Source organism: Ranitomeya variabilis, chromosome 1, assembly GCF_051348905.1.
Source record: "Ranitomeya variabilis isolate aRanVar5 chromosome 1, aRanVar5.hap1, whole genome shotgun sequence".
NCBI classification, from domain to species: Eukaryota; Metazoa; Chordata; class Amphibia; order Anura; family Dendrobatidae; genus Ranitomeya; species Ranitomeya variabilis.
In genome coordinates, this window is record NC_135232.1 from 643136553 (window position 1) to 643150448 (window position 13896).

The 13896-nt window shown below is 46.5% G+C and overlaps 1 protein-coding gene across 2 annotated transcripts in view; it reads left to right on the forward strand.

Annotated features, from left to right (window-relative positions):
• UBR1 (ubiquitin protein ligase E3 component n-recognin 1) overlaps positions 1-13896 on the forward strand; it is a 178909-nt gene that overhangs the window by 149188 nt on the left and 15825 nt on the right. For both annotated transcript variants that reach the window (XM_077261471.1, XM_077261479.1), the window contains exons 30-36: positions 1419-1624; positions 2564-2657; positions 2960-3112; positions 3285-3382; positions 11099-11189; positions 11704-11852; positions 11949-12004. In XM_077261471.1, coding sequence (XP_077117586.1) covers positions 1419-1624; positions 2564-2657; positions 2960-3112; positions 3285-3382; positions 11099-11189; positions 11704-11852; positions 11949-12004 — 847 coding nt within the window. The remainder of the gene's footprint in view (positions 1-1418; positions 1625-2563; positions 2658-2959; positions 3113-3284; positions 3383-11098; positions 11190-11703; positions 11853-11948; positions 12005-13896) is intronic.

A 13896-nucleotide genomic window follows, 5' to 3' on the forward strand; every position in this document is an offset into this window, starting at 1 on the left:
TCCCTCCATGTTTCACGGTGGACATCACACACAGCAACCACTTGCTCACCTTTTGTGTCCCACATAAACACAGAAAATAATTTTTTTGGCTGTTAGCAAAAAACTCAAATTTCAACTCATCAGATTACATTACATATTTCCACTGATTTAATGTGCAGTCCTTGTGTTACTTGGCCCACACAAGTAATTTCCTCTTGCTTGTGTTCCATAAAACAATGGCTCATTTGCAACAATTTGACCATTAAGGCCCGCATCTTGCAGTATACACTTGGACAGTTGATGAGATATGTCTGCTATTTGATATTTATGCTTCATGTCTCAGAGCTGTTATCTAAAGTCAATTTGTGTTTTGTGAGGCTGATAACTCTGATGAACTTATCCTCTGCAGCAGAAGTAATTCTTAGTTTCCTTTCCTGGGGCTGTCTTCTTGAGTGCCAGTTTCTTCAGTTTTCAGTTCAATCAATTTTCTGGACTGTATGACCATGTCTTAAACTAATGATGAACTGTTTCTTTTAACTAAGTAAAGTGTTTGTTGCCATATTCTGTATTAGAATAGTTGTGGAATAGAGCTCAGCACTATATGGAGCTGTGTAGCTCGGACAAACACACCTGATGGAACTAACACACTATTTGAATGCTGGTGATTCCACGAAAAAAACTAAGTATACCTGTTCATTGGAAACCATTCCAGGTGACCTCCCGAGGAAGCTTCCTGAGCGTATGCCAAGGATGTGTATTGTCCTGTAGGAAATGAATGGAGCAGGCATTGAGCATGTGCATCTAGGCTGCTTTCAAAACCAGGGGATTACTGGTTGTCTGACTGACTGGATGAAGTAGAGAATAACTTTTAGTTCCAGGAATACCCTCTTTAAGTTTATTAGTAGTGAACATTATTCCAGCCATCGCAAGTAGCAGCAGTGCCCTTATTGGCCAAGGCTACATGACTGGAGCTGTCACAGGTGTCCTAGAACAGAGACCCCAAAAGAAAGATCAACTGATCCCCTTATTTGGTGCTGTTTTTCCACCACAGGGCAGATGAGTCTAAAGTTCTTTTTCCGTTTCTCCTCACTTTGCACACACGTGTCATATTCCCTCTTGCTTGGTGCTAATGCAGTTTTGCTGCAGAGAGAAATCCTGCAAAGTGTCTTGCGATCTGGTAGCAAAGGATAGCAGCTACCAGGAGTGGATTTCTGGTTTAATGGAACTTATAGTAGCTGCATGATCTGCCTGTAAGGTATGTGTTACTCTGGATGTTGTCAGACAGTGACTTTTGTCTATAGGGAGAGGATTACCATAAGTGGTTGTGAAAAGAAGCATTGACAGTGTACACAATGTAAAATAAGTGTTCTACATATGGTAAAGTCTGCATGCTTTCTTTTGGCTTGCATAACATATTTAATATGTATTCCTCTGTTTAGCTCATTACCAGTTATTGGAGGTTCAAAGATTACGTTGGGTCCCAAACGTGGGCCATCTGTGCCTGAAAAAGAAGTCCTAACATGCATCCTTTGCCAGGAGGAACAAGAAGTGAGGCTTGACAAATCTACAATGGTGCTGACTGCCAGTGTGCAAAAATCCACCACCCTTTCTCAGTCCAGAGGGATTGCCCTTATACACTCAGGTGGTATGTATTCATACAATAATATCACCTTGTATATATTTCTTTAAAACATTGCAGAAATCTGTCAATCACTTTCAGTGGGACTGTGAGAAGCCAGCGTAGTCTCGTCCTCTGCTGTGGTTCTCGGCCAGATCTTAATTTATAGCTTCCTTTAGACTTTTAGACTCTAGGTTTTTTTATACTATATTCCATTAAAATATGATGAAACTGAGAACTTCTGTATAGGTTCTTCTTATATGAGCAGCTAAACTGATTGTATATTTTGCTGTTAAAGTATAGCAAGTCCCAACGGAGCTCATACAATATAATTTACATATTAAAATCATCTTCAGGTTTGTGTTTTTTTCACTCGTTTACACTGATTGTTTAAAAAATTAATACCCCATATTGAAAAAATTATCTAAAGAGGACCATTCATTTTTTTTAATTACTTTCATTAGATCTCCTCTATTTGCTCTGCTCTACTGATCCTAGAACCATGTTTTCTTTTTCTCCTGTGCCTCTGTTCCAAAGTTATGTAATAAAGAAGCAGTGTTTCCCTTCAGCCACATGGTTGTGTACCACAGGAATTCTCAGTGGGCGTGGGCCATGTTTTGATTGGCCATCGCCAGAGGAGAAAATGCAAATGCTCGTAGAGGAGCAAAAGTGATAATTTGCACCATTGTGGGGGTTATAACTTTGTAACGGAGGGATGCAGAAGAAAAAGAATCAATATGCAGTGACAATCTGAGGAGGTGCGGTGTAATTTGAGGGGAAGAATAGTGCTACATGCAGAACACCTGAACAAGGTGTTAGTGGGGTCTGTATTAATCTTCCCAGAAAATCAACGTTAATGACTCGAACTCTAAGTATTAATAGATTAATTGATTTTTAGAAGAAAATATGAATTACATTCTTTTGTATTATGTTCTATAATTATTAGAAATCTCTTGTCATTGCCAGATACATTAAATCCACTCTTTACAAGCCCCGAGTTGTCTTGTGGGACGTATACCGGGAGCTGTGGTCATGTGATGCATGTGACCTGCTGGCAGAAGTAAGTGTCTGACTTCATAGCCTTATAGGATGGCATAGACCCCCTAATCTGCTAAAGTTCGATCACATTAGTCACACCATATTATGGGTTTTTGTACCATATGTACCTAGGGACCACCCTGCCAAGACCCTTAGGATTTTAAAGGAATTGTTAGCAGAGCTTTATTTTATATTTCATCTCCTACAACTCTTTTAATTTTGTGTGATTTCATTTTCTTGAGAATGAACAGAAGTTGAGAAACTATTCTTTCCAAATTACATTTGTAGCTTTTTATATTAATACCAGTTTCTGATTCCTTTTAGGTTTTTTGAGGCTGTGCAGATGAACTCCCGGCAGCGCCTTCATTCGGATTTGCTCTATGACCTTAGATATGGAGAATATTTATGCCCTTTATGCAAGTGTCACTGCAACTCTGTTATCCCCATCATCCCCATTACGGCAGAGCAAGTGAACAGGTGATTGTGTGACTTTTGCGAGTCCCTTGATGGTTTTATTCTTATTTCATACCTGGATTTATGTGCTTTGTTTCTTTTCATAGAATTTATGGCCCTATTTGCAATTCTTATGTGCTATTCTGATGCAGTTTTACCTTCTTTGTCAATTCATGATATGCAATCTTCTTTGCAGTGTGGACGCTGAGACATTAGGAGAGGTACTGTCACTTTCTCGGTGGTTGGATGTTGTTGGCACCAGGATATCCGGATACAATATGAAAATCACAAGAGGTTTTCTGCTTTGTTTTTTTCCCTTTATTGTTTTTTATAACTGTATCTGGAAGGGTGGGCACACACATTACATAGCTGTCTGCCAACCGATCATTGAGTCGATAACTATAGTCCGACTTGCCCGTACACAGTAAAGCCACTATACACTTTCTATAGCTGTCTGTTGAGCAGTCATTGGGCCGGTAGCTGTCTTTTCCTGACTGCCACTATACACTTTTATACAGCTGACTACCCATACACAGTAAAGCCCCCATACACTTTATATAGCTGTCTACTGAGCTGTTATTAGGCCGACAGCTGTCTCTTCCGACTGCCCCATACACAGTGAGCTCTCCTGTATTCTGAATAAGAGAGCCACTGACTCTTCTGGCTTACTTCTTTGGCACCCATTTATCTCCAGGGAGAAATAAAGGATTGGCCATTGGAATTCAATAGGTTGGATCCGTCTCTTCCCCGACATCTTGACGGAGAGTCGGGGGACTGTGTCAAACAGTTTAAATGGTTGATCAATCCTTTAAAAAAAAATGGCAAGTTTGGCTGACTTTAAACTGTGTTTTGGGGCTTTACGTAAGAGTTTGTCTCTTTAAAAACTACCCTTAGCAACAATGAAAAAATATGAAAGCGTTATTATAGTTGCAGTTGTCCTATGGGCCCAAGCAAACTTTATACCGCATTGGGTTCTAAATAGTGATGAGCGAATATACTTGTTACTTGAGATTTCCCGAGCACGAGATTTAGTTTTCATCCCCTCATCTGAATGATTTACAGCTATTAGCCAGGCTAAGTACATGTGTGGGTTGCCTGGTTGCTAGGGAATCCCCACATGTACTTATGCTGGCTAGTAGCTGTAAATCATCCAGCTGCGGCGAAGAAAACTAACTCTCCGAGCACTAAAAAATACTCGGAGGACCCCCGAGCATGCCCGGGAAATCTCGAGTAATGAGTATATTCGCTCATCACTAGTTCTAAAACATTATTTCTCCTTCGCCACATTGGGGGACACAGGACCATGGGTGTTATGCTGCTGTCACTAGGAGGCTGACACTAAGTTGAGACAAAAAAGGTTAGCTCCTCCCCTGCAGTATACACCCTCATGCTGGCTTCCAGAGACCCAGTTCAAGCTTAGTGTCCGTAGGAGGCACACTGGATTTAACTTTTTATTGGACGAAGAGGCGACGGAACCTTTCAAGGCTCCAATCTCCCTGAACCAACAACAGGCGAGCACGGGAGTTTTACCTCTCCGTATCCTCTCCTGTGACGTGGGATGCCACTGCCTGAGCTGACTTTTGGGGCGACGGGCCCCTTCAAGGGCACTGATCTCACGCCTGCTTTACAGACGAGCACTGGTGTGTCACCTCCAGTATCCTCTTCTGCAGCTAGGCCATATTGCCGGACATCTGCCCTGCCCACCAGGTCTCACCCTCGGCTGTTCAGAGGCACGTTCCACTGTGGCGTCCGTGCAGACCCCCACTACATCACCACTGAAAAAGCGGATGATGGAAGGAGGCGGACGGTTCCTCTCCACCCCCCTTTTTAAGGGGATGTTGGATGGAGGCTCCCCTAACCCTGCACCGTCCTATCTACCTTGATTCCTACATCAGGCTGGCACAGGAGATCCGAGCATTTCAGCCCACCCCCCCCCCCCCCCCCGCCTTCATAGGGGTAAGTGCAGATAAGGGGTCGTGTTTTCCTGCGTTTTGGGAGGGCTCCATGGCGGTAAGGGCTCCGCGGCATCTTCCCGGCGATCCGCGGGTGCGCGCCGGCCGAAGCCGAAAATTTAGTCCCCCGGCTTCGGCCTAGTACAGGCCACATCCCGATAAGCCCCGCCCACGCTCGCGTCATTCTTGCGGCTCCGCCTCCGGTCCTGGCGCTTTTCGCTCCCTGCGAGACTACCCCACAAACTCTCGGCAGCCATCTTCCCTCTGCACAGCAGCGCCGGCCGGCTTCTTCCACACGCCAGCAGCTCTGGAGGTTACCCACAGGACCTGGGTAAGGAGACTGCACTTAGTGCTTCCCTGCAGTGTTGCCCCTCAGCTTCCACTAGTAACCTCTTTTTCTCATTGGGGTACAACATGTCCCAGTCAAGGGTTAAAAAGACCACTGAGGTACATACCACCTATTTCTCTGTGTGTACCACCTGCCAGGCTCCTCTCCCTCTGCCTCAAAGATCCTCTCTGCCCTGCCTGTGATGCCCAATGTGCCCAAGAGCCCTCCGCCGCTACCGACCCCAGTGTATCTAGCACCCCTGAGTGGGCCGCGTCACTGTCACAATCCATGGCTTCGCTAGCCAAAGCGATTGAATCCCTTCATTACTCCTCTGGGGAGCGGGGCGTTCGTTTTCCTGGGTTAAGAGACCCCTCTATAACAGGGGAATCATCGGCCAGCAGGGGCCGCTCTCACCTGAAAGAGGTACGGACATCCGAAAAACGGATCCGCACTACCTCTCCTGAGCATTCACCACTCCATTCAGCCTCTGGTAGCTCCACTTCTCGCTCACCCTCTCCAGGGGCTCGAAGCGATCACGACTGAGTGAGTCTGAGGCGTCCTTGGACCCGGATTCTCCGGAGTTTCAATCAACTGTTGACTCCCTCATTGAGGCTGTCAATCATGCGCTAAATGTTGATGATGACCCTAATTCAGCTCCGGATCACGCGGTTTCGTTTACGAGAACCAAGCGATCCCATAAGGTGTTCGCCTCTCATCCAGAATTCCTAGAGATAGTCTGGCGACACAGGGAATGACCGGATAAACCCTTTACGGGTAAAAAGGCCCTGGAATCGAAGTATCCCTTTTCCGCAGATCTCATCAAAGACTGGACGGAACCACCTCTGGTAGATCCTCCGGTATCGCGTTTGCCTACCAAAATGCTTTTATCCGTACCTGGGCTTCAATTAAAAATCCCACAGAACGCCAGTTAGATTCTCTGGCTCGCTCGGTGTATGAAGCCTTAGGTTCCTCCCTATCTCCTTCGTTCGCTGCGGCATGGGTCGCCAAAGCAATGGTTATCTGGGCAGAGGCTCTTGCAAAATCCATTCAGGACCCAGGCTCTTCCGTCTGAAGCGGCGGATCTCGCCTAACAAATCGCCATGGCTGGAGATTGTGATGTACGCATCATTAGACGCAGCAGACTGTGCAGCAACTGCGGATTCAAACGCCATCACCATTAGGAGAGCTATTTGGCTTAGAGAGTGGCGCGTGGATTTCTCCTCAAAAAAGTCTCTGATTTCCCTTCCCTTTCAGAGCGGACGTCTGTTTGGAGAAAAATTAGACCAGCTTATTTCCGATGCTACAGGAGGGAAAAGCAAGTTCATCCCTCAACACAGGCCTAAAGCTGCCTTTCAGCGCCAGCAACATTTTCGTTTTCGGCCCTTTAGCAGTAGCCCTGTCTGGTCCAACTCCACAGCCTCGTCCAGATCAGAACGATCTCTACGCACAGACAGACATTCTCTGCCTTCTTACAGACCGAATCAGTCCTGGCGAAGTAAGCCTAGGCAAACCATAACCAGGGGATCCAGGCCTTCCAGATTTCCTTCACAATGACTCGGGGAGAATTCCAGTCGACACCACCAAAGTAGGCGGACGCCTGCTTCTTTTTCAACACGTCTGGCTTTCCGTCATTCACGACAAATGGGTCAGAGACCTGGTGTCTTCTGGTTACAAAATAGAATTCTCCGGCACGGTTTTTTCCCTCTTGTCTCCCAAGTTCGGGGGCTCAATCTCGCACACTTCACCGCGCCATCGAATCCCTCCGCCAAAACGGGGTCATTGATCCGGTTCCAGAACATGAGATTCAGAGGTTTTTACTCAAACCTCTTCGTCGTGCCAAAAAAGGGCGGGGCGGTGCGCCCTATTTTGGACCTGAATCTCCTAAACAAGTATGTAAAGGTACGGCACTTCAGGATGGAATCCCTCCGGTCAGTCATCTCCTCAATGGAGAGGGGAATTCATAGCATCAATAGACATCAAAGATGCTTATCTTCATATTCCAATCTTCCTGCCACATCCTAGAGGATGTTTCACCATCCTGTTTCGCCATCCTAGAGGACCACTTTCAATTCACGGTCTTACCCTTCGGTCTTGCCACTGCACCCAGGGTATTCACAAAGGTCATGGCGGCTGTCATGGCCATTCTTCACTCCCGGGGAGTGGTCGTGTTGCCATACTTAGACGACCTTCTGATCAAAGGTCCGTCTTATCATGCCTGCGAATCAAGCGTCCGCATTACCTTGAATTCCCTTTTGCGCCTAGTCTGGTTAATCAACTTGGACAAGTCCTCCCCTGTTCCAGCCCGATGGATCTCTTACCTAGGCATGATCCTGGACACGTCCAAGGGGCTGGTTTTACTTCCTCGGTCCAAGGTCCAAACGCTTCAGCAGGGAGCACGCTCTGTCGCCCTTGTCCGCAGTCCATTCGGTTTGCCATGAAGATCCTGGGGGAAATGGTGGCCGCAATTGAAGCGGTTCCCTTCGCTCAACTGCATCTCCGCCCCTTACAACAGACCCTGCTGGACAATTGGGACAGGAGTCCCTTAACTCTCGACCGGCCATGTCCTCTGCCCCCGCGGATCAGGCAAGCGCTCAAATGGTGGACTTTGAAATCATCTCTGAACCAGGGGAGGTCTTTTCTCCCAATCCACTGGCTGGTGGTAACTACCGATGCCAGTTTCCTCGGTTGGGGAGCGGTGTTTTGCCACCACACTGCTCAGGGGCGTTGGACAATTCGGGAATCGAGACTTCCCATAAACATCTTGGAGATTCGAGCGATCAGACTTGCCCTGAGTCGTTTTCACATCCTATTCGCGGGTCAGCCAATTCGAATTCTATCGGAAAACGTCACAGCAGTGGCGTACATAAACCATCAGGGGGGTACCCGCAGCAGGGCGGCGATGCAGGAAGTCTCACACATTCTCCGTTGGGCCGAGAAAAACCACTCCACCATTTCTGCAGTGCACATTCCAGGCGTCGAGAACTGGGCGGTGGACTTTCTCAGCCATCAGGGTCTCGCCTCGGGGGGAGTGGGAACTCCATCCAGAGGTTTTCCAGCAAATCTGCCTTCGCTGGGGGTCTCAGAACGTGGATCTGATGGCATCCAGACTGAACGCAAAAGTTCCGAACTTCATGGCACGTTCTCGGGATTCCCGGGCCATCGGGGTGGACGCACTGATATCCCTTCTTCCTGTGATCCTTATCGCCCCGGATTGGCCACGTCGCGCATGGTATGCGGAGCTCGTTCAACTCGTAGCCGACGTCCCCTGGCGGTTGCCAGACCGCCCAGATCTGCTTCGCCAAGGGCCGATCTACCAGAGCTCAGGGGCCCTACATTTAACGGCTTGGCTGTTGAAACCTGGATCCTAACTCAAGCTGGTTTCTCCCAGCGTGTCATTGCCACCATGATAAGTGCTCGCAAAGCGTCTTCCGCTCGCATCTATCACCGCACTTGGAAAGCCTTCTCATGGTGCAGGCTCCGCGATCGTCCTCTCGTTTTCTCAATTCCCTCCATTCTGGAATTTCTCCAGTCCTGCTTGGATTTCTTCCTGGTGCTCAGTTCCCTCAAGCGTCAGATCTCAGCGTTATCCGTGTTGTTCCAACGTAAGATTGCTGATAACTTGCAAGTCGGGACCTTTGTTCAAGGGGTCTCCCACGTGGTACCCCCCTACAGAATGCCGTTAGAGACCTGGGATCTCAATTTGGTTGAGTGTTCTTCAGGAATCTCCGTTAGAACCCCTGCAGGATGTCCCGCTCACTGTCCTCTCCTGGAAGGTGGCCTTCCTTGTGGCAGTAACATCTATAAGGCGGGTCTCAGAGTTGGCCGCACTATCCTGCCGGGCGCCTTTCCTTTCCTTCCACCAGGACAAAGTAGTCCTACGCCCATCTCCGGCTTTTCTCCCTAAGGTGATTTCATCCTTACACCTTAATGAAGATATCATTCTTTCCTCCTTCTGCCCTCAGCCGAGACATAGGGTCGAAAAGGCCCTTCACACCTTGGACGTGGTACGGGCCCTCTGGAGGTACATTTCTAGGACTGCTCCCTTCCGCAAATCGGACTCCCTCTTTGTTCTCCCGGAGGGTCACAGAAAGGGTTTAGCCGCGTCTAAGGCCACGATAGCCAGATGGATCCGATCAGCTATTCAAGAATCTTATCGGCTCAGGGGCAGACCTATCCCGACGGGGATTAGGGCACAATCTACTCGGTCGATGGGTGCCTCCTGGGCCATTCGGCACCAGGCAACGGCGGAGCAGGTTTGCAAGGCCGCAACATGGTCTAGCCTGCATACTTTCACAAAGCCCTACAATGTCCACACTTAATCTTCTGCGCATGCGGCCCTTGGCAGACCTTGCCGTTGTGCATTTATAGTCAGTTGGTACACAGAGTTATTTGGTTGTATTGTTCCCCACCCAGGGACTGCTTTGGGACATCCCATGGTCCTGTGTCCCCCAATGTGGCGAAGGAGAAATAGGGATTTTTGTGTACTCACCCTAAAATCCTTTTCTCCGAGCCACTCATTGGGGGACACTGGACACAGCACCCACCCTGTTAGCCTTACGGCTCATTTCTTTTGGTTCTTGACTTTCTCTGACATGTTTATACTCTAATGTTATGTTTATACATATTGTTGTTAATCTTCTACTGCTTTGGCACTGAACTGGGTCTCTGGGAGCCAGCATGAGGGTGTACACAGCAGGGGAGGAGCTAACCTTTTTTGTCTCAACTTAGTGTCAGCCTCCTAGTGACAGCAGCATAACACCCATGGTCCTGTGTCCCCCAATGAGTGGCTCAGAGAAAAGGATTTTACGGTGAGTACACAAAAATCCCTATTCTGTTTGAAAGGGAATCTGTCACCAGGTCTTTGCTACTTCATCTAAGAGAATCCTAGTGTAGGAGCAGATATCCGGATTCCAGTGATATATCACTTACTGGGCTGCTTGCTGCAGGTTTTATAAAATCACTGTTTTCTCTGCTGTAGATCTACCAGTCCTGACTGCTAAGCTGTGTACAACCCCAAACACACCCCTGATTCGCAGATTTCTGTGTACACTGTGCATAGGCAGAAAGCTGCCAAATAATGGTGGGGGTGGGTGTTACATTGCACAAGACAACTAGTCCTTTAGCGATAATCTGTTAACAAAACAGTGCTTTTTATCAAAACTACAGCACGCAGCCTAGTAAGTGACTCATTGCTGGAATTAGGATCTGTCTACATTATGCTCCTCTTAGATGGGGTGAATGACCCCCTTTAAAAATCAGACATACACTTTCATTTAGGAAGTATAAAATGCAAAATAAATCGCTGAGATTCAGCGCTAAATGTCCGGCATAAACAAAACTGCTTCTGAATGCTGTGCACCAACTTGCTGACTACAAGCTTGCATAGATAAATACTCAGGGTTTAGCACCTTATTAAAATAAAATTTTTGTTTTAAGAGGTACTGAACTGTGCAGTTGTGTTCACTTCTATGTATGTGTTAAGACTCTACTTTCAGAAGTGTTTTTTTTTTTTTACCTGAAAGATATCACAGGCTTTCCACTAGGATTATAAAATGGATAGAAATTATTCTGGAGTCTCGGCCTTTATAAATATCTTTATTATTTTAATAGAGCAACTTATGGGCAGCTTGGCTGACTGAAAAAAAAATAAAAAAAAAAATGCTTGTAGGTTGTGAATATGAATGCTATCCGTATCATGTCAATTAATTTATTTTATTTTTTTTATTATAGGAAAAAAGACATTTTCACCGCAATTTATTACAAGTGAAGACAGTCAATTCCATGAATTCAGATCCATTTTGAGCTTTGGGGTACAGGCACCGTAAGTGTCTCATAATAATTTTTTTTATAATTGATTAACAAATTCACGCATTAACCATTTCCAAAAGAGGATACAGACCCACATGTAGAGAAACCGGACCTTAGCGCACAAAGGCGAAGCCCTATTAGGGCTGAAAGACAGGGAGAAAGAGATGGCTGCTATACCAGCAAGCATCTGACAGCGTTATACGTCACCACTGCGGCACCAGTTGGTTTGCAGCTGGACATCTGTGCCCTGAGCCCAATATGAGAAAAGCGCAGTACGAATGATTTTGTTGTTCGTTGTTCTCACGTGACGTAAAGGTCCTGGCCGGATATTCCGTGTCTGCACAGACTGCACTGTGACGGACACCTCCAATGGATAGTCAGTAGGACATATGCAAGTTGTGAAGAGAGTGAACTTCTAATTGCTTTTTTTTAAAGCTTTCATTAAAATATCATTTTAAAGGTGTTATTACTTTTAGGGTAATTTAAAAGTTTCTTTATAAAATAATCTTTTTGATATGTTTTATCAGGCCAAAATATTCCGCTAGTACAAAAGAAATGCTGATCCATTTTGCCAACATTGTGTACGGCACAAATCAGAAGTCTCTACATACTGCAAGTGACCCACATCTACCTGTGGTGACCTGGAATACATGTGCATTTACCATAGAGTCCATCGGTAAGGATGTAATAACTGTTGTTATCCCACTCAACAACAGCAAACCCAGATACTACTTTAGAGCGTATGTTACAATGTTGCATGTTTTTATTTTAGAGAGTTTACTAAGGGATGAAGACAAACCATTGTTTGGTTCTCTGCAGAATCGGCAGGTAAGGGTCAATGAAAAAGTAAGGTTAATTGAGTAGACATTAGACAGCGGCTTCTCAATGCTTCCTGTCCCTTAAGAGCATTATCTCAGAGCATCAATGTTTAAGAAGCTTTTCTACCTTGGCTTATGCTGGCGTGACTTACATGATGACCTTTTTATTATGACTGCATCTTGCTGAATGCAGGGCTGAAGTTACCGGGCTCTACAAGGAGCCTACTGGTTAGTTTACTGGGTATAGTGAAGGCCCCGTCTCACACAGCGACGCTGCAGCGATACAGACAACGATGCTGATCGCTGCAGCGTCGCTGTGTGGTCGCTGGGGAGCTGTCACACAGACAGCTCTCTCCAGCGACCAACGATCAGGGGAACGACTTCGGCATCGTTGAAACTGTCTTCAACGATGCCGAAGTCCCCCTGCAGCACCCGGGTAACCAGGGTAAACATCGGGTTACTAAGCGCAGGGCCGCGCTTAGTAACCCGATGTTTACCCTGGTTACCAGCGTAAATGTAAAAAAAAACAAACAGTACATACTCACCATCTGTTGCCCGTCAGGTCCCTTGCCATCTGCTTCCTGCTCTGACTGAGCCGCCATACAGTGAGAGCAGAGCGCAGCGGTGACGTCACTGCTGTGCTCTCACTTTACGGCGGCTCGGTCAGAGCAGGAAGCAGACGCCAAGGGACCTGACGGGCAACAGATGGTGAGTATGTACTGGTTTTTTTTTTTTTACAGTTACGCTGGTAACCAGGGTAAACATCGGGTTACTAAGCGCGGCCCTGCGCTTAGTAACCCGATGTTTACCCTGGTTACCAGTGAAGACATCGCTGGATCGGTGTCACACACACCGATTCAGCGATGTCAGCGGGACCTCAACGACCAAAAAAAGGTCCAGGCCATTCTGACACGACCAGCTATCTCGCAGCAGGGGCCTGATCGCTGGTACGTGTCACACATAGCGAGATCGCTACTGAGGTCGCTGTTGCGTCACAAAACTTGTGACTCAGCAGCGATCTCGCTAGCGATCTCGCTATGTGAGACGGGGCCTTGAGTGTGTTTGCTTCTGGGATCACCTTTACAAAGCATCAGGCACATAAATTTAGAACCTTATATACCTTGACAGATGATAGTAGGCTCCAATGCGTATTGGATGTTCAAATGCCAAAACTTGCATGTTTGGCCAGCATTTATTTAATTTTTATGAGGGCCTTAATATCTTACTGTAAAAATCTCACTGTGCCACCACTGATACATAAAGAACTGTATATAGTTCTCTGGAGCGTAGCTACTGTATATAGTGCAGAGAGAGCACAGAGTCTGTTCCTTCATATAAACACCTGCATGATCCCACAACATGTCACGTCTGATCTCGCAGGGAAACGGCGAGCTGTCGCTCTTCGCACTAACCCAGCGGTGCCGTGCACTCCACTACACTGTTCCCGAACGGTAACATCATTGCAGGTGTTCCCTTTCGGTATCCACTTAAGAGCATCAGTCAGCATTCGGATTAGTGGAAAAAGCAAGTTGTCGCTCACTGTGAGAGCGTCTGCAGTGGGTTGTAGGATCTCACTTCATCCCGGGATCCCATGACCCATATATATATATATATATAATATACACCAATTCCATGGAGCACAAAATGACCAGTCTGGGGCTACCCACTGTAGTGATACTCCTATAAGGGATTAAAAAAAACACCACTGATGTCTTCATTGCACCCATTTGTGTGCACAATGTACGTATTCAGAGGAGTTGTGATGGAAGACTGCTAAATACAGGAAAATTGCAACAATATGATTGATTTTTGAATGTCTCAAGTCAAGCAGCTTGGTTAATTTTCCCTTTTAAAAAAAAGTATTATGTCCTGATTAGGACTATATTGAATGGCTTCTGCACT